At 39.0% G+C, this 26,497-nt stretch overlaps 1 protein-coding gene across 3 annotated transcripts in view; it reads right to left on the bottom strand.

The window, feature by feature from the left end:
- Window positions 1-25,796, bottom strand: part of LOC119722940 (protein eva-1 homolog C-like) — a 34,275-nt gene extending 8,479 nt beyond the window's left edge. The window contains exons 1-5 of one of the 3 annotated variants that reach the window (XM_038193355.1): window positions 24,978-25,796; window positions 18,207-18,430; window positions 16,811-16,934; window positions 14,137-14,283; window positions 9,834-9,977 (exon numbers count right to left, since the gene is read on the bottom strand). In XM_038193355.1, coding sequence (XP_038049283.1) covers window positions 9,834-9,977; window positions 14,137-14,283; window positions 16,811-16,934; window positions 18,207-18,430; window positions 24,978-25,068 — 730 coding nt within the window. In that variant the 5' untranslated portion in view covers window positions 25,069-25,796. Of the gene's footprint in view, window positions 1-9,833; window positions 9,978-14,136; window positions 14,284-16,810; window positions 16,935-18,206; window positions 18,431-19,258; window positions 19,659-23,895; window positions 24,325-24,977 lie in introns of those variants that run through there. The other 2 variants (XM_038193356.1, XM_038193354.1) reach the window with 2 other exon arrangements.
- Between the last annotated feature and the right edge of the window lie 701 nt (window positions 25,797-26,497).

The raw sequence follows: 26,497 nt of genomic DNA, 5'->3' as shown, positions 1-26,497 counted from the left end.
TGAGCCGGGAATCGAACCCGAGCCACAGCATTGAGAGGTGAGCGCTTTACGCGCTACCCACCCATGTCACCAGTATTCTGTGCCGGGAATCGAACCCAGGCCACAGTGGTGAGAGGTGAGCACTTTACGCACTACCCACCCATGCCACCAGTATTCTGTGCCGGGAATCGAACCCAGGCCACAGCGGAGAGAGGTGAGCACTTTACGCACTACCCACCCATGCCACCAGTATTCTGTGCCGGGAATCGAACCCGGGCCACAGCGGTGAGAGGTGAGAGCTTCACGCACAACCCACCCATGCAACCAGTATTCTGTGCCGGGAATCGAACCCAGGCCACAGCGGTGAGAGGTGAGCACTTTACGCACTACCCACCCATGCCACCAGTATTCTGTGCCGGGAATCGAACCCAGGCCACAGCGGTGAGAGGTGAGCGCTTTTTGCACTACCCACCCATGCCACCAGTATTCTGTGCCGGGAATCGAACCCAGGCCACAGCGGTGAGAGGTGAGCGCTTTACGCACTACCCACCCATGCCACCAGTATTCTGTGCCGGGAATCGAACCCAGGCCACAGCGGAGAGAGGTGAGCGCTTTTTGCGCTACCCACCCATGCCACCAGTATTCTGTGCCGGGAATCGAACCCAGGCCACAGCGGTGAGAGGTGAGCGCTTTTTGCACTACCCACCCATGCCACCAGTGACAAATCCCCTGTTACTTGTGACTGGACTTGTGAAGTGGCTTGTGATAGACCCTACTACAACACTGGACCAAGTCAGTACAGAGCCATTCAACAGCTTTTTTTCTCAAGTAAAATCTCCGCTATTTGAAGAAGAGATCAAGGCAGGAACTAACTAGTCCAAACATTGAATGCTGAAGTAGTATGTTGTTAGTTCAGACACTGACTTCCTGAGTGCAGACAGATCCTCCTGTGACAAGAGTTTACGCAAACACTTGTACCTTTTAGCGAGTACTTTTCACAGTTCTCTGCTCATGTGTACCAAAAAAAGAAAGTGGAATGTCCTAATGCTCTCCACAGCAGGGTCCAGCATGTATGCAAAAAAGTACACTTATAATGTAGGCTTACAGTCTCACCTATGTATCTATATCACTGCATGTACATGTATCAGTATTCAGTAAACTGAGTGAAGTGTGAAATAAAAGAGTTTGCTAACTGGATACAGACAGCATTGCAATGTAGAAGGCTTGTTGGCACATCAATTAGTTGTCATAACACTTTCTCACTGGCTGTGCCATCAAAGACACAAGACAAACAGTGCAGGCTCTATAGCCAATTAACAAGCTAGAGTCTTATGAACTAAAACGTTCAACAGCAGGGGCCTACACTGGTGACATAATACATGTATATATACTACACTCATGAAGCTATTAGCTCCGTGCTGTACACCACAGCAAGACATGATACATGTAGGCTGAGTTCAACACACAGTCCAGGGCTTGGTATAATATTTCAATTTTATAATAATTCTAGATTGAAGAGGGGCCTCATAGCCGAGCGGTTAGAGCATGGAGCTACGGAGTGGAAGGGTTGCAGTTCGAATCCCATTCGAACCAAAACCTGGAAAACTCTGACGACCCAACAGTAAAATGGGTACCTGATTCATTCAGGGAAGGTAAGACGGGGAGAGGAGAGGACTGGGCACCGCCACTCATATGCCGCGCCCAAGACACAGTGGACCTCTAACATCCCACTGCCCCTACGGCCAGTACTGGTTATGGGACCTTTACCTTTACGTAGATTGAATATGCATGACATCATCACAAAATCAGACACTTCATTTTAATCATTATCATCATCATCCGGAGGCTACAGAATGCACCATTCCTCTCTCTGTCCAGCCAATATTCTCCATTATCTTCCTTTTTTGTCTTCCTCTTCACTGTGTGCCCCTGTTCCTGGTTGTCAATCTGTCAGTTTCTTAGTCCACCTGTTGTCTTGAATTCTTGCTACATGTCCTACCCACCTCCACTTTAACTCTTTTATATACTTGTATGTGCCTTTATTGAGGGGAAAACAGTACCGGTACTATAAGTCTTTTCATTCATCTAGCATCACCCCCAAGCTTAGAAAATCATAAGTTTACTTAAGTCCTGGCCCTGAATCTCTGTCATCGGCTTAAGATGCCAAATCCCAGTACAATACATTCTCTGCTTTATAGACACTGTCAAGTGTAAGACACACCCCATTGGTTGGGGGGGGGGTGCATGTTCCAGAGTTGTAACGAGTCACTGATTTTTGTGACTCGAGTCGAGTCATTTTAAAGAAGTGACTCGAGTCGAGTCGAGTCATTAGGTCAACAAGATCGAGTCAAGTCGAGTCGAGTCACAGTGTGTGGTCGAGTCGAGTCGAGTCAAGTATTTAGCTCGAGTCAATTCGAGTCACAAATATTTGAACACTATATAATAAATTACAATAAAAAGCAACAAACACAAGAGAGAAAGAATACAAGGCACCAGTCTATTACGAAAATCCAAAGACATAAAGTATGCTGTATGGTACCCAACCAACAGTTTCCATTGCTAGCTCACGTCACAGATAAGAAGATGTGAAACGTCGGTCTTATAACTGGTTTGGCTTCGGGTCTAGATTTTGTTTTTCGATGATCGCTGACAACGTCAAAACCTAATTACATTATACAAAACTGTTTCTGATAATTTAAAGCTGGTCCCGTCCGTATCAATTTTTGTGTGAAATCGGGACATAAATTTAGCCAGCGTTCCACCAAGAGCTTTATAAGAAATCGCCTGAAACCAATGATGAAACCACGGACTGAGAAATGCATTTTAAGTCTGGTTCCAGGTTTAGCATTACATGCTATAGAACCACAAGGTGGGAGTCCGCGATACGGTGTATGTTTGTTGTATCATTATGGAGGAAGGAAAACAGACGGCGGCTGTATATGAACGTATATTATTCACGAACATAACGTGACGTGAACAAAAACTGGCACACGAACGGCGCGGCGTAAGTCATTGCAAATATTTTTTGCGAGTAAGTTTTGCTTTTATTTTTGGGACTCGAGTCTTATTAGCCTTCCTTGAGTCGAGTCGAGTCATTCTGATGAGGGACTCGAGTCGAGTCGAGTCATTTGCTCGCAGTGACTCGAGTCGAGTCGAGGCATTTACCCGTCGGGACTCGAGTCGAGTCGAGTCACCAAAAAATGTGACTCGAGTCGGACTCGAGTTGAGTCATTGACTCGAGTCATTACAACTCTGGCATGTTCAAGTTCCAATTTGTTGTGTCAAGCTAGGTACATCATGGGTGTGTCACTGTTATTCAGTACCGGTAGGTGCATAAAAGGTGGGTCAAAATGTTGCTAAATATCATCAAATGTCCACTACATTTTGTGTGTCACTACTCTGATGACTGAGGTGTGTACATGCATAGATTGTACAAAAGGTTGACTCACTATTGGACAATGACGTACCTCTCCTGGGGGTCATGGGGTCTGTCTTACAATTGATACATGTAGGTGCAGCAATCCAGTCACAAAAGGCAATGGTTGGTGTATTCTTGTTGGATGTGAACGTGGCAGGATTCTTATGAATTTTGAGCTGATGATAAATTTAGCTGAAGCCAGAGACGTAGACTGGCACTAGGGCAATTATTGCTAAAGGTTGGGACAATAACGTCATAAGCCTTTATCCAAGCATATCAATGAGGTTCAAGAACCCACTACTAACAGAAATGAACTACAAAAACGTATGAACTAATTCCCACGGGTGCATCTATTTTACAGCATCTGTCAATCACTTGAATACGGGGTCAAGTCCAGGATTAGCTTCCATTCTTCGACTTTCACTGTGACCCTTATAAACCTGCAATGTGTAAGTGTAATCCAATCTAGAGTTTGCAGCACCAATCAAACGACAGCCTTTGATAACAGTCAAAGCAATTGTGATCGACCCTACTGAAGGAATTATCAAAACAAACCACCAAGTTTTGTCATGTATTCTATACACTTTCTATTTTATTCTGTATTGAGCAGTGTTTTGTCTGTCCATCAGCATTTTTTTTAGGTGGGCCTATCCTCCTCCCTACACTGTTTAATTAAGATCCAAGCTAATATTCTCGGCCAACATAGTAAACAGACCTTCACTGCTGTCCACTCAATCAGACTGGCTGTAGTAGCGTACAGTGCACCATATCCCAAGCCACCATGTGCATTTTCTTTCAACTACGAGTTGCCGAAATCCAACGGAAATTCCCAAGTGCCAAAGACGTCACCAACTAATCACAATTTTGACAAGGAATGGATCGCCAGCAGATGCTTGATCCAGAATGCACCTAGGTAAATGGCTCTCCATAGCGAAATACAAGCCGTTATGTAAACATCCCACTAGCCTACCCACTCAGTTCATTCTTGATCATGTTTTCATCTCTCTGCCCATACTGGTATCAGCAATTGGAGGGATGAGAAGTGCTCTTTGGTTTCTAGTCAATGCTGACATTGATTGCATTGAGGTACTGTACACGTCAACAAGACAAGCTGAAAACTAGCTCCTCCCTAACACTAGGTACTGGTACATGCACTACATGTAGCTGAAGACATGAGGAGAAAAATGTGAAAGGAAGCTGATCTGGACATTCAATATTTCTTAATTGAAATTAATGATTTTGTACACTTTTATAAAGGTTATATTCACATTATGTTTTTCTAATCTGTGTCTTATAGGCAAACCTCTTGCTAATTTTTAGGACCAACTTTCTCTTGAAGACATGGAATTAACACTTGGAAATTCTACTGTTGAATACTCAAATTTCTATTGATTTGATATACACTGTACTCAATATATATGTATTACTTATTTTCCGAATTCTGTGGCTTTTTCATGAAATAATAAGATAAATCCCTGTCCGGGGGGGGGGGGGGGGGGGGGGATTTCCATATTCAAGTTACACCCCAGGCTATTTTCAAGTTCAACACCCCCAACACCCCCCCCCCAAAAAAAAATCATGTGCATTTATTTGTGTACCAGAAGCACAAAAAAAGCTCAGATATATGCCAATTTTTTCAGAGGGTTGCAGACGCCCCAAATAGAAAAAACAAATTGAACAGTAAAAAAGTAGAAACAGAAAAAAAACACCATGATTTTTGAAGAAGAGTTATGACTACTGTAAAAATAGCTTGACTGTTTGTCTCCTTATTTTATGTGGTTCATTAAAGTTACATGTACATAGTGCCCTGGGGAAAAGTGGATTTCTGTAACTGTTTTACATCCTACATAAATACATGTACCGGGTATACCCCTCCCCCCCCCCAAATTCCACAAAGATGGCATTTCATTGATATTAATGTGAAATAGAATATTCCCTGAATGCGGTCATACATGTACACACTGTAGAAGGTAAATCACATGCACATGAATCACCATGAATTATGACCATGTGCATGTACTCTAATAACTGAAGTCCATACGGTATTGGCTACAAATACCTCGCCATTCCTGCAGGAGCAAAGATATTATGAAGGCACGATATTTATCAAAGGTAACTATATCTGATGGAGTTCCACTATCTCTCCTGTTGGTAAGGCAGAACCTACTGATAATACATTTCTACACTAGGAAAACTTTACTTACTGTTGACTTGATGACTTGTTACAAGTACATGAATATGAATTCCACAACGCAATATTCCATATCGCTAGTCATGATGTGTGGATCCAACATGCACAGTACATTACTTGCTGTGTCTATTCCTACATGTACTGCCATGGTTATGGTATAAAGGGCGTTTTTGACTTGCTGCGTGATACCAGAAATATGACACTTGGTAAAGTCATCATCCCTGGCAATATCCCGCTGGCACTGAAACTCAAGCATGCCGGCACATCAAGTATCAACCTTCATTTAGATTTCATTGGCTTGATAAGCGTAAGGCAATGAAAACATTCATAAAGACAAAATAACTGCAATCCATCAGATGTCAAGCCGCTGCATTGGAGGCACAGTGTGACCTTTAGGAGTCTGTACACGGCAAATGACTAATGCCCGCATCTCTGTAGCATCTTAGCGCAACGTAATTAAAGGTTCTCAATACACCAGGAGCAACAATCATCCGTGACCAGTCCAAATGAAATAGAAACTCAATCATAATTGCTAATTGAAGGATTTCATGTGTTGGTGTTTATTTACGGCCATGACATTTAAAACGAAGTCACTTGTGGGATTATTTTTAATGAAGTACTGTAATCTCTATTAAAGGTCATTTCATTTCCAATTTTTCATACAAATGTGTGTACGGTTGCCTGTATTCCTGGATTCTATTTGAAATGTACACAATTTGGACTGAATCTTATTTCAAATTTCGTTCTAAAATCTCTAACTTACAAACAATTCTTTCCACAAGTCTAGAAAGACATGCAGTTTTAGTCAAATTGAATCACTTCATCAAATATTACTCTATAGGGGCCTATACTTTATTTCGAGTAAAGACTTTTACAAAATAATTTTGCGGTCGTGATGAATGAATTTGAAATTTTACTGTGAAGTTGTGAACAAAAATGCCAGAACTTTCTGCAGTACTTTGCCTCTATTTAAACATCCAGGCTGGTTTGACATAAAACAATTAAACTCATTTATTGCAATTGTGATTGAAATCCCTGTGGCCTTGTGTACAACTCCAGCAATACACATGTAAATAGGATTACTAGGGGTGTAAAGCAGGCAAACATGTCTCTATTGAACTAAGCTGATAATAAATATGTGAATGACACTTGTCATCACTTGACTTATCTGCTGATTCAACAAAGTCCAGATATCATTGAAGTAAAGCATACTATGTTCACCTACATGTAGGTCATTCAAATATGCTTGCCTTTTTTAAAGGGAATGCACAACACTGGTTTTTGCTGCAATTTTCAGAAATAAGTGCATTTGGAGGATTTATATGATTTTAGCAAATATTGTTAAACTGACTTGTTTTACGTTTTGGCTTGTAGATGCTTGAAAAACCAAGAAAACCAATAATATTCTTGTAGTCTGGTTCCCTAACCCCACTTAGATGAAATGGAGCAATTTATAGACTTTCGGGAATTGTACGGTCAGAGTATCAATTTAGCTGGTTTGTACCCGTTCACAGGTGAGTAATCAATTGCAAAGAAAATGTGGAATAACTAAATGTAAGAAATATGGAGTAGTTTTTGAAAAAAGCCAGCTTTCTCCAGCGCTGGTCGGCCGACCAGCGTTGGAAAAATACAATTTTTCTTGAAAATGTCAGCACACCAGAACCCACAATTTTACAGGATGCTTTAGACTGTCATTCCCTAACAATCCAGTAAGGTATTTATTGATAATTGGATCATTTCGTTTTTTGATGTTTGCAAATTAAATGTTGTATCTTCCCTTTAAGCTATCGGATGCAGTTTTCAATCCAAAACCTGTAGCAATGAACCTAAGAAATCAGAACAACTGTTAGACTTTCTGACTGATTTCATGAAACTTTATGTGATAGAGTGACAACACTTATGCCAGATTTTATTGCCCAAGTTGGGCAATATTTCATGATTCAATGGTTGCAAAACATTTCAGTCATGACACATAATTTCCAAATACGTTTCACAGCTCGGAAGTCTGTGACTTAGGCAACAAGTTATGTGTAACTTCAAAATTTGGAAGATTTTTGATAACTAATCGTTACCGACTTATCTTTATGTAGAGCCCATCACTGCTCAAGTTATTAAGGTTGTACAAGAAATTCAAAGATTTAGTTTTAAGAGTAATGACGATACTTGCTATTTTACTCACAAAAACTTTATTATTAGCATTGTTGTCTTATTTCAAAGAGAGTGTGAGACAAATTCATTGTCAAAATGGCATTTGGAATTGCAGTTGTACAATGTAGCTAGTTTAATGACTGTTTTGCAACCAATACCAATTTGTATGCAAAAAGGCATCATAAAATCTGTGATCGCCTACGTGATCTTGTACTCAATCACTTCCCTTATAAACTCAGGGATTACTTAATTATCCGGATTATGATACAGGAATCATTTGTCAATTACATTCACACAAAGTACCGGTATGAGGCTCCCTCCACTGTGCCTACAGGTGAGGTTATTGGTTGATTGTGGGAGATTAGAGCAGTGTGAAAACACTTCACGAGACCGCTCTCGGGTTACGGCCACAACAGAAAGAGGGCAAAGCCGAGCGCGCAGCCGCTTATGTACACTGGCGCCATTGGCTGGTGCCCCCACAACCTGGGTGAGAGCACGCACACACTGATGGCTCCCAGTAAAAGACTAAAGTGTGCCCTCTATAAAATGCATTGCGCTACAATATTGCGCTGCTGAACAACAGGCGAATATGTCTTGAATCCATATGCACTCAGTCGGGTGCTATCACAAACTTATCAGGAATGTTAAAACTACTCAAACATTTTACAAAACTTTGTTTTAGAGTGCTTGTTCTTTATCGGGGTCTTGCAAGTGCCCAAAGACTATTTTGAGGATTAAAAGATACATATAGCACTTAACGTGCCTCAACTCAATGCACACCAGCTGGCCTCGTACGTGTACACGTACATGTATGATTATAACTTAGTCTCATTCAAGTTCACATGAAACATCCATATAGCCACACACAATTTATTTTACAATATTTACCTAAGTCAATTTTGGTACAAATTAGCAGGGGTGTCACCGGAGGTCTGAGGGGGGTGTGACACACCCCCACCCATTTCTCGTTTTTGTTGGCATAACCGTCGTCCTGTCTGAAAATCTGTGTGTCCGTCACTGCAACAAATAGTGCCACCTATTGTTTGACAGTGTCCAATATCGTCTGCTTTGAACAGTGCTCCCCCCAATCCCGATTTTTGAGTCTGTGGTGGCCAGGTGACCAGTAAAATAATTTCTGACTACCTCCCAGCACCGAGTGGTCTGTCATCTGATGTGTTGTCACCCCCCCCCCCTTCAAATTGTTCTGCAATCATGCAAACCAGATGGCCATTTTTCATTAATAGAAGCTGCTCTCTGTAAGTTCATAATTACTTTATCAATCATCTGTTATGAGAATAACTAAAGGTACAGAAACTAGTCATCGTTTCTGCAATGTATCAACCATGTGACACAAATAAGTTTTACATTTTACAAAAATATCAATCAGTATGATGAACAGTTTTATCAAAAAAAATTGAATTATTTTCTCAATAACTAGCGGGATGCTGCACTTAGTGAGGTCAATTTACTTTGACCTCAATTTGTTACCCCGAGTGGGCGTGGTAAGCCTTGGTGTTCAGCAATTTGGCGATATTTTTCATCATCAACGATATTTTTTGCATAATAGCGATATGTTTTGGAGTGTTTTCTTAGAGATAATTTAATATGTAACTATATTCAAAGTCTGCAAGAAAGAAATTTGCCAAAACAAAATATAAATCAAAACTAACAAATTTTCACATGCCAACCGTGACATCAGAGGACAGTGAAATCGGAGGATATACAACCATGGAGCTATAAGATATTTACAACTAAGCCTCTCCATTAACCCTTGCATTTTGTGTTTCCTCATCACACACCTTTTAGGTCTTTTACAAAAAAAACGTGACACTCAGACATCAGACAGACAGACCGACATCAGACAGACAGACATCAGAGAGTGTAGGATGTCTCCTTCTACTTTCTTTTTAAAATTAAATTAATAAAACGAAGGTGAAGACAAAAAGAATAAGCAAATTAAAAAATGCTGACACCAATGCTCCCAAACAAGATACGTTTGACGTGACCACCTCTAAAAACAGAATCCTAGACAAATACAGCTAGTCTGAAATTAAAGAATAATATCTGGAAGGGACAGACCGTCCAGCATGTACTTACCACAAGTATAAATTACACTCAGATACTTGTAGGTTCCAGCTTGGCATGGCTCCCCAAAGATGCGAGTACTGGCTTTGACTGTACAGTGTCTCTTACCATGGCAACGCTTCATCACCTCTTCCAATGATGACGAAGAGGAACATTCTGCAAAGTAGCAAATTAAATTTACTAAGGCTAAAAAGTCATCAAGATGAGTAGTTGTGCAAGGCGGAATAATTTCAATGGGTATTTTCTTTCAATGGGGTTGTTGCGATTCTGTCATTAAATTGGTAGGTGCTTCTCCGGGTAATTGCAAATAATCCTACGTACGTTTCAGTTCAGCATTTGTTCAGTATAATTACATAATAATTAAATGTAATGGCAGTGATACAGCTATTGGAATTAACATATTTTTATTGACACTTAAGTCCCTTGTAATATACAGGCCAGTTTTCCTCCAAGACTGAAACTGCGCAGTTGCTTGTTGCACAGGAAATTCTAGCTTCACGCTAATTCCATCCTTAATGAAAGTAATTAGGAACACGGACACTAATTCTGATTTGTGAATTGTTAATTATGTAATGCAGCGTGATTGGTTTAATAACAAAAGGACCGTCACTAGATCTCTAACTTACAGTTTAATTTGATTTCAAATGGTTCAAATGGGATTACAATGTGGTGCTGAAATGTATGCAGCAACATATATGTAGGTGTTGTCCTCATAATTAGCATGCTAGAATTCTGGCTAGGTTGGGTTTGATATCAAACTCACTGCATGTCTCATTTTTAGCGTACAGACTTGCACAGTATCAATTCTGTTCCTCAGGCAACTTGTTGGACTTACACTATCCTCTTCATAACAAGTTTGCTTACATGTACATTTTAACATCTCATCCAAATTTCTTAATTCCTTTAAAGTTCCGAGTTGGCAGGAACTCAACACTAAGGATGGGCAGGGGGATAATCTACATGTACATGTACCTCCCCTTTCATTTTTTTCTATAATTACCATACGATTTTATTTTACACGTTTATTAGTTTTTCCACTGATAGGCCTACACTGTATCTTGCAAACATTTTGAAGCCAATGTATTAAGTAAAATGCCAAATTATCCGGACAGGATACCAAAAGATTCTTGTTTTTCATTGAATATGTACAGGTCTACAAAATACCTTGTCAGATTGAGTTTCAAGCATGGATGTCTCTACATGTACGTACATACCAAATTTGAAGAAAATATGATATTGCATTATGATCAAAAACCCTAGGTCTTTAGGGTTGAACTCAAAGTTGCATACGGGGAAATTTGGGGAAAACATCCATATTTTTCCCCCCTTCGGAATGTTCAATTGGTACGTTAAATTTTAACAAACAAAGTACTTAATCTGATTCTGGGCATCTGCAACCCTCTAAAAAAGGGCTTTCATTTTTCGCAAAATGAACCCACCCTGCAAGAGCCGAATTATTGTCTGGCAGCTGAAAATCTGATTTTTGTGAAGAAATAATTCATTAACTACATGTCCGTGATTTTTTTTTTCGTTCGTTGTCTCATATTCAAAAGTGAATAACTTTAATATTGCTAGGAAAATACCAATTGAAAAAAAAAAAAAATTTGAAGATGAAACTCGGAAATAGCACGCTGAAGTAATCTTTAATCAACCAAATGCTACATTATTGAGAGGGTAGGAAGTCCAAGTTGTACAGACGTACACATTGTTTATCCTGTCCTTGTTTTACAGGCTAGACAGATGGACAAGCTAGAAGGGGGTGATGTTGACTATGCATCTGAACTAGATTAACACTGACAGACCGGACTTGTGTAGCAAGGACGCTACAAACTCAATCACACATTCCTCACCACATGGGACAATTTTTTAATATTACTGACATGCTAGAAATGTCATTCTCTAACATCCCCAGTATGGTATCGGCCAAGGAGCGTTGGTTATGCTCTGATGTCATACATCAAGATCATGGCCAATGCCACATTCTTCTCATGGGAGATATAACATTTGTTACCTTTCATTCTTAGGTCACATGCTTTCAACAGAATGAAATATTGAAAAGACATCAATAAAAAAAGTACAGTGAGGGACAAGCAACAGCTGGCAGATCACTCCTTTCCAGCTGTGCTTGAGGAGAAAAAAACCCTCTCTGCCCACCCCTGGAAAAACTATTCAATGAAATCTCTGGAGTGTTTCTGAAATCTAAAAAAATTCCAAATATCCCAAGAGACCTTTTTCAAAATGTAAAAAAAAATAGAACCAAAATTAAACTCTTCCAATTATGACTGCTTTCATATCAACAGATGTCAGACTGAACATCTGAGCTTGCAAAAGTTACCAGGGCAGATGTACACATGTGTACATGTACGGATAAAGCCCTAAAAGCAATGAAATGATTGCATATAAGAACACAAGATCAGTTCAATTTTGGGTAAGTGAAAGAAATCAACAGGATACACCCACTCCTAACAGAATTGACCAAATACTGCACCCCTGCCTCATGACTGCTTACAGCAGACCTATGAGTTGATGCATGGTCCAATAACATGATGTGACAAGAATTGAACCCCTGAACACTCTAGACTGGCAACTGCCTACAATAGCCACAGGTTCAAGTAAAAGGTTTACTTGGTGCAATAACCTTTGAAATATTGATGAGCACCTGAGGGTTGGCAGATAGGAAGCACTGGAGTAAAGGTCTCCAGTGTACGTGGCGGGGATGATTATAAGGAAGCAAGCGGCCCGGGTGTAATGTTACCACCATATGGATTAAAGTCTTGAAAACAAATGGGAAAACTGGAATCATCTGTAGCTCTTATTGATGGATGAAGCAGACAATAACCATTTTCCCATTCCATTCTGATGCTGAGGTTTAGATATTTTTAGCTTGGGATTCTCGACACTAGCATATTAATAGGTTCAGTGAAACCCTAACTGCCCCAGCTACATGCATGTTTACTTGGACAAACAAAATTGAAGCCACACAAAGTAATGGCTAAAATACTTGAAACTGAAGCCTTGGGGGAAAAACTCTGCAATTATCAACTGCATTATCTTACATCAATTTAAAAGACATGTTTATACCAACCATCTTTTCCCAAGTCTGATACTTACATGTATGAACACTTTGCCCTTGAAAAACTTGTTTATTATCTGTTACTATTGCTCTTGAAAAACTTGTTTCATTATCTGTTACTATTGCTCTTGAAAAACTTTTTTCATTATCTGTCAAAATTTTCGAAGCATGTTTGATAAAAAGTCGACACACACCGGTACGAACTGTTGCTCCTTTTGCACAAGGCATGAAAGTTTTTAGGTTTTTTTTAGCGTAACTTTAAGCTAGAAACGTTTGTTAATAATGATAAGTTTATTAACCAGTTCGCAACGGAGGACATGATAACACGCACTGGCTGTTTTTATACACAGGCTCAGCTGACGGGTTTAAGACGTCAAGATTACCTGGACTCGCCTCCGGGTGACGTCTAAACACACTAATCCCTCGTGCCCTTTGTACACACACACACACACACTTGAAGTCTATGGAGGCGGACCATGCATTGATCTTGAATTTGGCAGTTGTGCACGGCCTATTGTTATACAATTTATGCTCCAGTGCACAAACCCGGAGTATTGAAACATATCTGGTATAAGATTTTGGCAAGAAATATCATACAAATACTGTTGAAATGACTCTTGGAAATCAGTATTTGTGGCGTTTGCATGGTTGTATATCAAAAGTTGGCTTGAAAATTTTACCTTTTGCAAAAATCAAAGTTTTGGGCAAAAATAATCCCGGCGCGAAGTGGTTAACAAGGCTCTCAAATGTGTTTGTGTGAATCACAAGCAAATACACGTAGGACATAACAACGGATGAATGATTAACTACAGACTATAGATGGTGACTGTAAATCTGAAAACTGCTTCTTTGAGGTAAACACTTGAAGACTTCGTTTCCAAAAATGCAATAAATGCCATTTTGTTACCTTTTTGATTACTGCCTTCACCTTTCAGAATACATTACTTGAGAAAATGTAGTTTAGAAACAACTGTTATGCTGTGCATGTTTCTTCAGAAACGTTTCACCTTTTCAAATGGATATATCACAGTGCATGGAATAATCAATCCCTCCTACAGGTATACTTTGCACACTATTAAGTACTATATATACCGGTATGCACTTCAAATTTAGCCATGTTTGGCTGCAAGTCATGCCATCTCTTTCCTAATCAAATCAATTTGAGTGGCTTTCCAAGAAGGTAAAAGCAAATTCAGCAGCTAGTTTACGGTGGGATCATGAAGGAGTGGCATTATCACTAACCTATATCATCCATGCTGAAGGATGGACACTTCATGTTAGCAGCAATGGGTCGACCAAATCCAGCCGAGTGAATTGCTAAAACTTCTTTGCCATTACAATGTAGCATCATGTGGCTGTTTTCACACACTACCACGTTGTGAAATACACCTGGATAGGGGAGAGAAAAATGCAGGTTTATGTACCTCGTTCACGACATATTGTGGACGACTAAAGGTATGTGTCCCTCTGTTATGAAAGTGAAACTAAAAGTAAGATCTATGAAAAATACTTTCTTGTTCCTTTCATGTTGGTTAAAGGGAATATACATCATTTGCTTTTGCTGTAAATTTCAGAAATGGATGGAATTGGGGGGTTGGAAATATAAAGCAAATATAGTTACACTGATTTTTAGGAGGTTTTGGGTTCGCAAATGCTATAAAAACCAAGAAAAACGATCATTTTCCTGTAGTCTGGTTCCCTGACTCCATATAAGAAGAAACAGACTAGTTTACATACATTGGGGAATTGTAAGGTCAGGGAACCAGTCTAGCTGGCTCGTACCCGTTCATAGGTTTGTAATCGATTGCAAACAAGTGCAATGGTCAATTGGGGCCAGTATTTGAAAAAAAAGCCAGTTGTTTCCAACGCTGATCGGCCGATCAGCGTTGGAAATTGATACAAAAATACCACTTTTCTTGAAAATGACAGTATACCAGGTGCCATAATTTTACAGGATGCTTTAGACTGTCATTTACCAACATCCTATTAAGGTATTTCGCAAAAACTTGGTAGTTTTATTTTTCGATGTTTGCAAATGTTGTATATTCCCTTTAATGAAATAAACTGAATAAAGCAACATTTTGCATCATATGAAAGGAGAGAGTGCATAGTAAATTGTCTTTGGTGTTTGCTGATAAAAATAGAACTTTTGTAAACTGATTTTGATATATCTGTATATTAATTTTACAATGAATAACTGCAGGAGAATTTGAAATACAAACACTTTTACCTGTGGCAGAGTTTGTGTTGCCGTACATTTATGATAAGCATAAACCAACTGAATATAATGCCAGGACTACATGGAGTTTGCTTTTCTTAAAATTTGTACGGCTTTTGTACAGCTTTTGTACAGCAATTTTGTATTATCTGCATTTATATTCCAAACAAACAGATGGGATATTGCTGCCAATATGCCCAAACCTGAAATGTACCAACAGTAAATGGGCATTACATTTTGTCCTGCACAAACAACACACCCTGTGACATCATGCCGACAGGCAACCACCGGGCAACCCAAACATTTAAGCATCTTTTGCATGCCATTTGGCCCACATTCAACTCTACACGTCAACACTTTGAAACCATTCATAATATCAAAATATACACATGCAGTGCAGAAAGAACCATGAGCTGCAAGATGGCATTTGGTGACCAAAACATCCAATCTTGTAAACAAATGGCACATGGTCTAAGACTAGTGTGCACTATCCATGACTTTTGTTCAACACTATATAGTTAACAGAAGAAGCTACGAAGCCCGGAAAGGGACAGGGTGGAAATGTTTTTTGTAGTTTGCTAATTCGTTCCCACGAATAGCTAACTCGTTCGCAAGAATTGCTATTTCGTTCGCACGAATTGCTAATTCGTTCCCACAAATTGCTAACTCGTTCGAAATAGCAATTCGTGGGAACGATTTAGCAATTCGTGGGGACGAAATAGCCATTCGTGGGAACAAAATAGCAATTCGTGGGAAGGATTTAGCAATTCGTGCGAACGAATTAGTAATTCGTGGGAAGGATTTAGCAATTCGTGGGAACGAGTTAGCAATTCGTGGGAATGAATAGCAATTTGTGGGAACGAATTAGCAAATTACAAAAAATATTTCCACCCTGTCCCTTTCCGGGCTTCATAAGAAGGGCAACTGCATGTGTATAAATATTCTGCAGGATAGAATGAGGAAGCACTGTAAGTATAGGCAAGTGCTACACGTTCCTTTAAGTTCAGTGATAAGCAAAGACGGTATGATTTAGCCCACAGGGTGTAAATAGTTTCATGCTGTGTGCACTCTCTATTTATATCCCATTCCTCAAGCTTGTATGAACGTAAGGAGCAAATACTTGGTCGTTACTATTTTGGGGTACAAAATAATATTACTTAATGGCTAAAAATGTCAACAACAAATACTTCTCTCAGCAAAAAAGTGTAAACTACGGTAAACAAAGTTGACATTCTCGACAATCAATTTCCACCAAACTTAGTGAATCAGCAACCCGACTCCATAGTTTAAGAAAAACTGTGCAATTAAGACAGTTGAGTGAACTTAAGATTCTAAAATCATGAAATATGCAAATTGCAATGTTATATCATTTAAGAACAGTACGGGTCTTAAATTTGTTTTCACAAACATACATATCTCAACTTTCATTACTCTTTCTGATGAAACTGAACAACATGAAAATCCATGCCACCCACGTAGTCATTCAATACCTGTGTTATGTTACACAATGTTCGCAGTTACATGTGTAAGTCTTGTGGACGTTTCATGACGTAGGCCGTCATAGAAAATTTGGGATTTCACCACATTAATGCGTGCGCTGCAGACTGACTGTATGATCAGCAAAATAAATGTTTGTCATGCCCTGTAGTACATTTGTACATCTACTGATGATGATAGTAGGCTATATGTTGTACTTACTGGGTTTACATTTATATGTGACGTCTAGGTACTTGTTTGTTCCAGGACATGGATCACCACCAAACAAATCGCTGGAAACCCTGAGCTTGCAGAATTGTCTGCTCTCACACATGTTTTCTATAACCTAAAAACAATAAACAAAATATAAACATTCTGACAAATATTTCTTCATATCTGAAAATGACATCATGAAGCTACATCTCTCCATCAGGTGAATTGGGTAAACAAAGTACCATTTAAAAAATTTGGGTAAGTTTAAACGTTTGGTAAAATCTGTTAATGGATTTTGATTATTTTTTCTTTTAAATGTTTCAACATGTAAACATCATCTTCAACTATGGTCTCTGACCAGCTGAACAATTGGAAGACAATTTTCCTTGGTTTTGCATTGATATGGATTTTGCCATGCATTTGCTGTGTTATGGTGTCACTGTACTTTTGAATTGAAGTGTTTTCAAAGTTATAAAAACTATAATAATCTGATTTTTTTTCATGCACTGTACAGTACACTGCCACCACTAAATCTTCTTCAATATCTAACTTTCCTTATCTGATATTTCTGTTGCCAACTCAGTGTCGAGTTGCAACTTATAAATCTACAAAGAAAAGAGTACAACCCAACATTGTTGACCCACATAACTGCTTATCTCAATCTTTGTGCCACAGCAGTCATCAACATTTTTCGCCTGATTTCTTTTGTTTGATCTGTAGGAAACTTTAAATCCTGACTGCTACAGTACCACTTCAGATGACAAATGGTACATTGTACATTGTACATGTAGACACATTCATACCAGAAAAGTCACTTCCCAAAATATCTCTAGTCCTGTTGGGATGATTGGTTGCTACGTTAGCAGTAACCTTCTGTTAAAGGGGATATGGGAGCTAATTTTTGTACACAAACAGCAGGGAAATGCTGCATACAGCAAGGATCTCGGAGGTGTTTTTGTTCAATAAAGTTGAAATCAGAAACAGTGAATGCAGAAAAAGATCAACTCTGATCCCATTGAAACAAAACTAACACACTGCACCTCTAAGATGGCTGCCATTGAAATGGTCTATAGGCACCAGCAGTACTGATTTTCAAATGGTTTCAGGGGACATCCCCATCTGGATACTGCCAGGCATGGTTTCTTTACCACACATTTCCATTCTAAACTGTTTGTTCAAAATGCTAAGTCAGGCAGATCATTCAATCTCCAACCACCCTTGTCCCACTTAAGGTTACCAGCTTCAGGTGAGCTTCAACATCCCTTTTTTTGGGGGGGGGTTGAAACAATTTAAACTAACATTTCAGGGCTTGAGAGTAATTTAGTTAAAAAAAAAAAAGCCAATTGGCAGTTTGGTAAAACTAAAAAATACAGTGTACATGAACTTTTGTGAATGGATATTTTACCTGATGAGAATTAACTGCCTTGCAGTTGGTGTTCTCATGATATTGTGTGACTTGATAGCTGCCTACTGTGCTCCATCTGTATGGGCACATGCGTTCACTGGGCACCTGTCGTCCATAGTTGGCACTTTCTATTGTAATGACTGTGCTGTTTGGGCACTTGAATGTCAGGAGATCCTTGTCACAGGCAAACACAAACTTGCTTCTTAACGTTGACATTAACAAATCTGAGTGGGAGACAATAACAGTGAGAAAGCTGTTAACAACCATGCATCTAATTTCATTATTTCTTTGTAAAGTTTCAGGGAAACGTTTCGTTCCGTTGATACATTGGGAACAGATGTGGTTTCTGCAACAAAGAGCTGAATCGTGAACAAATGAATACTATACCACATGGTACATGCCTACCAGGCACATAAGAGTAAGTCACGATGATAACCGACGGCTACATGTATAATGTCCATTGAGCTGCCAGCTCAACAGCTTCACCTACACCTTCTGAACAACAATTGCTCTGTGGTTAGATCATAGCGAGTCCTGTACTAATTACAATTTCTTGTTCTTGTCAAACAAGAAACAGGGAACCTTCCTTCCAGCACTAGCAGCAAACTGTTTGGTATTAAAGTGCATGGAGTATACAAATTGCCTCTTACCCTTTTCAAGTCAACACAATTTGCAATTGGATGCTTAGGCTGATGGTACAAATACCTGGATAATAAGACCCAGTTCCATTTTTCATTGAATCCAAAACCTTCTTTACATATTAAGACACAACCTTTCTGAATAGGAAACAGTTGGTGACTTGCCACTACTTCAAATTTTGTGTCCAAGAAAACTACAATTTGCTATGAGTCCAGTTGTCAACAAGTTCCCATCGAGGGCTTTCATTTCTGCTTTTTAATTCAGCTAAATGTATCTCTCAGGGAAGTGTGTGCTGCAGTGTGGGTCAGGAACACCTCAGTTTACAATGTACTTCTGGTTTTGGTATGTAATAATTATTACAATTCCAGGGGTATCTTGTGGATATTACAAAGGGAAAACAGTTCCAAGGTTACCTAGAGCGCACACTGCTGCTGCTAGTGCTGATACATATATACAATGTAGCAGCATATAGCTGACAGGCCTTGTTCCTCCAGCCCTGGTCCACATAGTTTATTTGTTGTGCTCAATGCTTTGTGTAGAGATTTCCTCCAAGTCTATTCATAGAGTGATTGCATAAGGGTGGCACTTGTGTGCCACATCAAGGAAGCCAGTTACACATTATTGTCTGCTGACAATACAGGCCAGCACTAGAAAAGTACAAAGCAATACTAGGGTTTAACTTCCAGCAATGCCCGTGAAGGACACTCATCTACACTACCTGTGTTAAAGACTAATAGCTTTTATGACCATTTCAATTTACAAACTGTGATAGGTGTTTTTAATATGCAACTCTATTTCCCAAAGTCACACCTGCAGTAAAATATGTGCAATAATGATTAGGTTAAGTGGCAACATCCAGCAATGTGTTTATGATTAGAAAAGGGGGCCCTTTATAAATACCTAACAACTTTCTCTGTGGTCCATTGAAATCCAAATGGGATTACATGGATGAGAATGGTAGTGTTCTGCAGATTGACCCTGTATGGCCATAATCTTACTGACTATAGAACTTAAGCACCTGAGATTTACCCCTTCTCAATACTCAGAACTATAGCTCTGTGGCACAATATATACAATACAAAGCACGCCTACAAAATTCCTCAGCAGATTTTCAACTTTTCAGGAGGTGCTTTGCAGAAGATTCGAAGCAGTTTATCATTCGTGTTTATCACTATCTACAGACATGTCATTTTTATGTCTCAAAACGTTTCCTGTAATTTAAGCCAGGACGACTCAGTATGGACATGCAGTAGGGTAATTACCGACAGACAAATACATTTTAAGGTTTTAGACCTAGGCCCGGGGACATTATCTTGATGAGCTTTTTGCTGGCGGTGCACAGGCAGGTATTTTGCCACACTTTCAGATAGCAAATCAAATCGCAAAGTGTGAAGTATGACTAACTAATAAATCAACTTTCAATTCTATCCAGACACTTGTGCTGCAATTTACCTTAAGTAGGTCAAAAGAAATAAGCTACCCCTTTGCTGTCATTTGTTTGCTCAAGATATTTTTGATTTACAACTTTTTTAAAGATAGTTTTTAATGAAATGTACGAAGCCTAACTTTCAACTTGCTTTTTACAATTGTACAAACATGAGTAAAATGTGGTCCTCAAAAAAAGTAGCAGCACATTTCTTGCATTCTGAAGTTAAACCCGTGGTGACCCAACTGACCTGCTGGGGTCATGGGGGTTACTTTGCGGTATTCAGGTCAGCTGAAGTTTGCTGATAGTGATGGGTGTCCTGCATCCATTACATTCAGGAATTGCCCACAGGAAAATACCAGAATCATCAGGGCCAGCTGCTGATGATCACAGCTCCCACATGAATGCATTGTGCAGGCCCAAAACACCACATGTCCCATTCAAAGACCAAAAGCAAGACACAAATATCCATTCATTTCAATTCAGTTCAATTCATTTGGTTCATCACCTAATCTAAAATTTGTCTAACAAAATGGAAACCAGTCTGCAGAGTGCCGGTATAGTATTCTGGAGGTCGCAGGTTCAAGCCTCACTCCCGTCAATTTCTTTGTCCAACTTTTACAATAAAATGGGAAACAGATTGGAACTGCAATGCGTGGATCACTGTAAATGGTGCTAAAAATGGCCAAAAATGTAATGTCTTGACGGATTCCAAGCCTACATAATATCAGTACTTCAAAACTAACCGGATGTTAAGAAGTGAATGACTGCCAGTTTTGTGAGCATCTCAGACATAGACCTACATGTATGCACTTTATCAACCAAATCAGGTAGGAGAAGATTCACTTTGTATAATTCTCGCATGTTGTCTTGCTTCATGAGGTGACTTTGTACTCTTGAACTCAACGCCAAATCTTCCTGAAAGTCACATACATTATTCAGGTCTTGTCTGATATCCTGTGTCAACAAATGTGTTCATCAGATAGTTGGCTTGTGTGCATGTAAGCTGTTTAATGTCCCATCATTAGAAGAAGATTAATTCAGAAAAAAAAAGTAATTCAGTTATTATTAGTAGTTTAGTACCCATTCATACCATGGAGGAATAAGAAATGTTAAGTCCAAAATAAATCAAGAGATATATAACAATTTCAACTGTAACACATTATAATACTTTTACACTGTATTAATTCATTCAACTACATTTATAACACTGTAATTGTATTACACATAATAAAAACAGAAATTTACAAACATATGAATAAAGAAAAAATACTTTAAATAAAAAAAACCATAATCCCCTTAGAACAAAAAAGTCAAAGTAATAGAGTAAATTTCAAATATAAACTAAATTTAATTTACAACAGTCATGCAGGTGTACTGGTATTAATAGTACCCACTGTTTAGTAGAAGGTAGAGATAAGGAGGCCTAGTTACAGGAATTTGACTGACCTGATTAAGGAATTTATTCCATTGCCTACAGCTAGGATTTCACAAATTTCATTGACGGCATCTGGCATTCCAGCTACTAGGTCTGCATTGCAGTTTGCACCAATCAGCAGTGGTCATGCTACACATAGGCCTTGGGCAATAGTTAATCAGATTTGCCTAAGTATGGACACCACCGCTACAAATGAGGATAAGTTAGAAAGTGTCAAAACAACCCCAACACAAAATATGTTTTACTTGCATTTTCAGTGTTTTTGGAGGGGTGGGATGTGGGCACTGCGTTTTGCCAGGGGTTATAAGGTCACATCAATGTCAAGTTAAAGGAACACTTTGCTGGGGCTTTGCATTTATAATGTACCAGGGTAAGAGAGAACAGTGACCTTCGTTCAATACATGATGCAAGTGAAAGTACAAAATTCACAGAAACCAACTTTTTCCATTGAAACGTGTGGGATTTCAACTTTGTATAGAATTAGAGATGTTCCCATGCATGTAGTTTTCTATTGTAGAAATAAGGCAAGAAAAAATACAATATATACATAAACACAGAAATATACACAATAAATACATATGAGGCCACTCAAAATGAAAAAATATAATTATCCCAAAACCAAAAAACAAAGCCCACCCACCCCCAAGAAAAGTATGCACAAATTACATGTAAGCTGCCCAACATCCCCCCCCCCAAAAATTATAATACCACCGCCGTACACCCTAATATTCACCTGTCTATAATACGGCCCTGCACTCATCTGACTTCAATATTACACATCTTTCATTTAAATCCTTATTGTGTATAATCAATATCTTAAACTGGTCAATCGAAGAAGAGACACCCACCTGTTGTTACCTGAACCCAAAATCAATACAATCAATGCCAGCCAGTATGGACAATTTAGAGGATTATGACCCGTGTACATGTACACGTACATGTATGTACTCAACGTATTGCCGCAAGAGGCCTGGCAATTTTCCACGAAAATCTACAGAAAATAACACAAACATCACAACAATTAACAAGCAGGCCAAAAAATTCTAACTTTTAAATTTCCCTCTCTATTTTAATCACTGAACTTCAACCATTTAAATCTGCCGAAACAGCTACCGGTAAATTTGAGAGAGAATATTTAATCTCTTGAAATAAAACTGGAATCTGCTATACATTGTCTGTAACTGTAAGCCTATAGTTTGGCATTTCCCAAACCGTTCATACAGTGGAAAGATACATGCACAAATCTGGCCAGACCAGGAAGAACATTAGGAGGGTGAATCCAGTGTGCTAATTTCTAGAGCTCCCAGGCCAGGAGAACATTCCCTCCCCAGCATCCCCCCCCCCCCCCTCTCAAGGAATCTTGTCTAGGGTATCTGCATTCCTAACAGGCTAAATGCTGCCTTCACAGTATTTAAGAGGACTTTTACTGCAATCACGGTCAATGCTCTAAATGAAAAAGCTGATTATATCTGAATTAGACCACGCTCGAACGAGATGACCCATATTACAGCCCCACTCCTTGCGTAATGAGAAATGAAATCACTCAGGCGTAACATCTAAGGGAATGGCATTGTAGGTATTAAAGATGCTGAGAATAACTATTATTATTAACACCTCAGTGGCATACATGACTTCCTTACAGCCTTGGTAATAGTGCAATGTAGCATAAAACCATTACCCACTACAACACATTACACAAATTTGTATTTTTGTAGATGTACAATCACTCCATCCTTGCAGTAAAATATGTCATGTTTTTAGTTCAAGGTAAAAGTGCGTGTTCGTGATAATGATCGAGATCCATCACAGGTCAAACCAAAATCAGTGAATGTTGCACATAATTACACAGCCCTTCCTAGAACTGCACATTTCTCTGTAAAGAACTTCAGTTGAAAAGAAATGTACCTCATTTACAGGATGTGGGCATATGTCCTAAAACTAAAAGGCCCCGTACTAAAAATGTTTTGAATTTGAACCTGTGTATTTTAATGTATGTTAGCTCTGAACTACTGTTACTCAAGCAACTTTTAGTTTTTTTTTAAATAGCAACAAAATATTGTTCATTTGTTTGGTTTTATTTCATTTAAACACAGAGTTTTGAATCAATTAACTCCTTCCACTATTGCAAAGGTAAAATCCCTACATTGGATCAACTTGTTCAATGTTCAGGGTCAAAAGTTGCTAACCTTGGTCAACTAATTCCTATTTTTGTGATGAAATCCATCCATTTCCGCTCCAATCTGTCCTTCTGCTGGAATTGATTACGTCCAATGGGTTTATTGTGCAATTTGTATGGGATGATATCATGCATGAATGCTCTGTTCTGGCTGATTTAAGCACCGATATATTGTGTTGGCATTCCAGTGGTTTAACAGTCAGTTTACATGGCAGCGTCACAAGATTTTGTATCAAGCAGGCAAATAAACAACAAATCAATCTAACATAGACCTCAAAACAAAGAAACAGAGAGATCCAAAATATAAAGGAACAAGTTGAGAGAACAAATATTTCAATTATCAATGTTTACAAATGTTGTGAATTTTCTATCTCGCATAAGATGAATGACATTCAAACTTTTCTACACCAAACATCAATGATCGAAGAGGTCCTACCAAGGTATCCAACTCTAATTAGGGACAATTATCATGTTAAAAAAATAATAATCATCATTTCGGAAAGAATGTATTAAATCCAGATGCCACTTTGTTGGTTGTGTGCAAAGTCTATGGAGAGTCAAGAAAAATGTCAAAGTACATGTACTTTCAAACAAAATTGGACTTTTCCCAGTTCCAGATTCATGTCTTTTTATAATTTTTGCAATGAATGACCTCCATTTAGACATGTATTAAGAAAAAAAGTGGCGTCAGGATGCAATATTCTTTCCAAAATGTCACGTTCTCAATAAAAAACTTGTACCTGTACAACTAGGCCATAGGATTAGGACTGTATTCAAAATTACAAGTACTTTTGTCCAAATTTAGTCTACAATCAATCATATTTACGTGTGTAAAATTCCTCCATGGTGTATCTGACTTGGGGAGGTTAGTACAAAATTACAAAAACATACTTTTTGTTAGTGTATAACTATAACCTTTCCAAGTCACATTTGAAATAAACCGACTTGCACACATATATGTACTTGCACTGGATGTGTGTGGTCGGTCATGTCGGTATGGGTGAAACCCCCTGTAATTTGTAAAGTGCAAATATAGTCAAAATTTAACAATTGTGGTTAACCAAAGCTTGACTTAAATATTCCGTGACTGACCTGGGTTATCGTCAGCCTGACTGCTGGGTAGATAAGGAAATGTTAGACCCACGATGACCGTGAATACTACTGGCAGCAACTCAGCCATCATACCGCCAACATCTAAGAGTAGACAGTTCCTCTTGCAAAAAAAGAACAACAAAACAACTGCAGCCAGCAGACACGGCACGATGCACACAAACTTCACACAGCGACGATTGACGAAACCGCTCAGTTTATTGAAAAACAAAGTTGGACCACCAAGTACATGCACTTGCCACTCTGTCGTTGAGTTACACAAGGAACTGATTCCAAGTCCAAAGTCTCCGCTGAATTTTTATTGCAAGTTGACGATAAAAACGAGGAGCAGAAGAAAGCAGTGAATGGTCCAGTTTTGTGTTGGGTACATGTGAATGGTATGGCCGGTCCTCCACGAGGTCAATATACTTCATCCCAAAAGCAGTGACTCACGCAATAAACACGAGGTACTACTCGCTATGCAGAGGGGGGCCAGAGGGGGGCTGAAGGGGGCTAGATGGTTGTAACTTGCTAGAAATCATTCACCGCTTCTGTTATTCAGTTTAACAAAGACTTAATAGTTTCCCGATCCTCGAGCGAGACGAGACAGATACACTTATTAGAAATTGCCCAAAGACGATTTTTTTTTGTGTGGTCGCTTCCGAAGATTTACCGACCGTTTTGCTTGTGGAGCCGGGGATGTTGAGTGTTGGCATGAACTGCGCAGTGTTGTAGGCACGTCTCGTCTATCCGGTTTACCATCCAGCATGCAATTTGCCTGTGCATCGCACATCGACTTATCGCGCCATCTCGCTCACATTTCCCTTCCCAACTACACACAAAGCCAGCGGCCAGCGGCATATTTAGCTTTGATCATCGAATTACACATTCCACTGTTAAAGGGTGGATTTTGCAGGCAGGTTGGCGCTGTCCGAAGCCCCGCTAATAAAAAAAAAACCGGCAAGGGGGTTTTACTCAAGTGCATTGAATACAGAAACAAAAATAAGATTTTGATGACGAATGGAAATTTGCGCCAACGCAAAAGATTTCGAAGATCAAAGTTGCTTCTCATTGTGCTATTTTCGAGTCTCAACCAGAAAAACAGATTTTTTGCAAGCAATACAAAACTTAGTCACTTTCGACTGAGACATAGAACAAAAACAATCCGCCCACAGTTTACTTATGAAATAATTACCATGAAAAAGATTGATTTGTGGCCCGTCAAATATTTTTGTGCATATATTATGGGCGCAAAGGCAACACAAATGTGAAAGCATATTTTCAGAGGGTTTGAAACGTAAAAAAAGGATTGTTTTCGTATAAGTAAAACATACAAATTGAAAAACGTTAAAAGAAAATAATAATTGATATGTTGAAGAATAGGGGTGAAAAAGGATAAGAAACTATTGCAAGAGGAAAAGAAATTCAGCCTTTAAATCACCTCATGTTACTGTTAGAAACCATGCACAAACCAATATTAAATCAGTACTTCTTTACCATAAATGTATCACTGCAGGCCCCAA

The sequence above is a fragment of the Patiria miniata genome, unplaced genomic scaffold (genome assembly GCF_015706575.1).
Source record: "Patiria miniata isolate m_02_andy unplaced genomic scaffold, ASM1570657v1 HiC_scaffold_16, whole genome shotgun sequence".
In the NCBI taxonomy this organism is placed as follows: domain Eukaryota; kingdom Metazoa; phylum Echinodermata; class Asteroidea; order Valvatida; family Asterinidae; genus Patiria; species Patiria miniata.
Note: the sequence above shows the minus strand (reverse complement) of the source record. Positions and strands in the feature narration are given on the sequence as shown.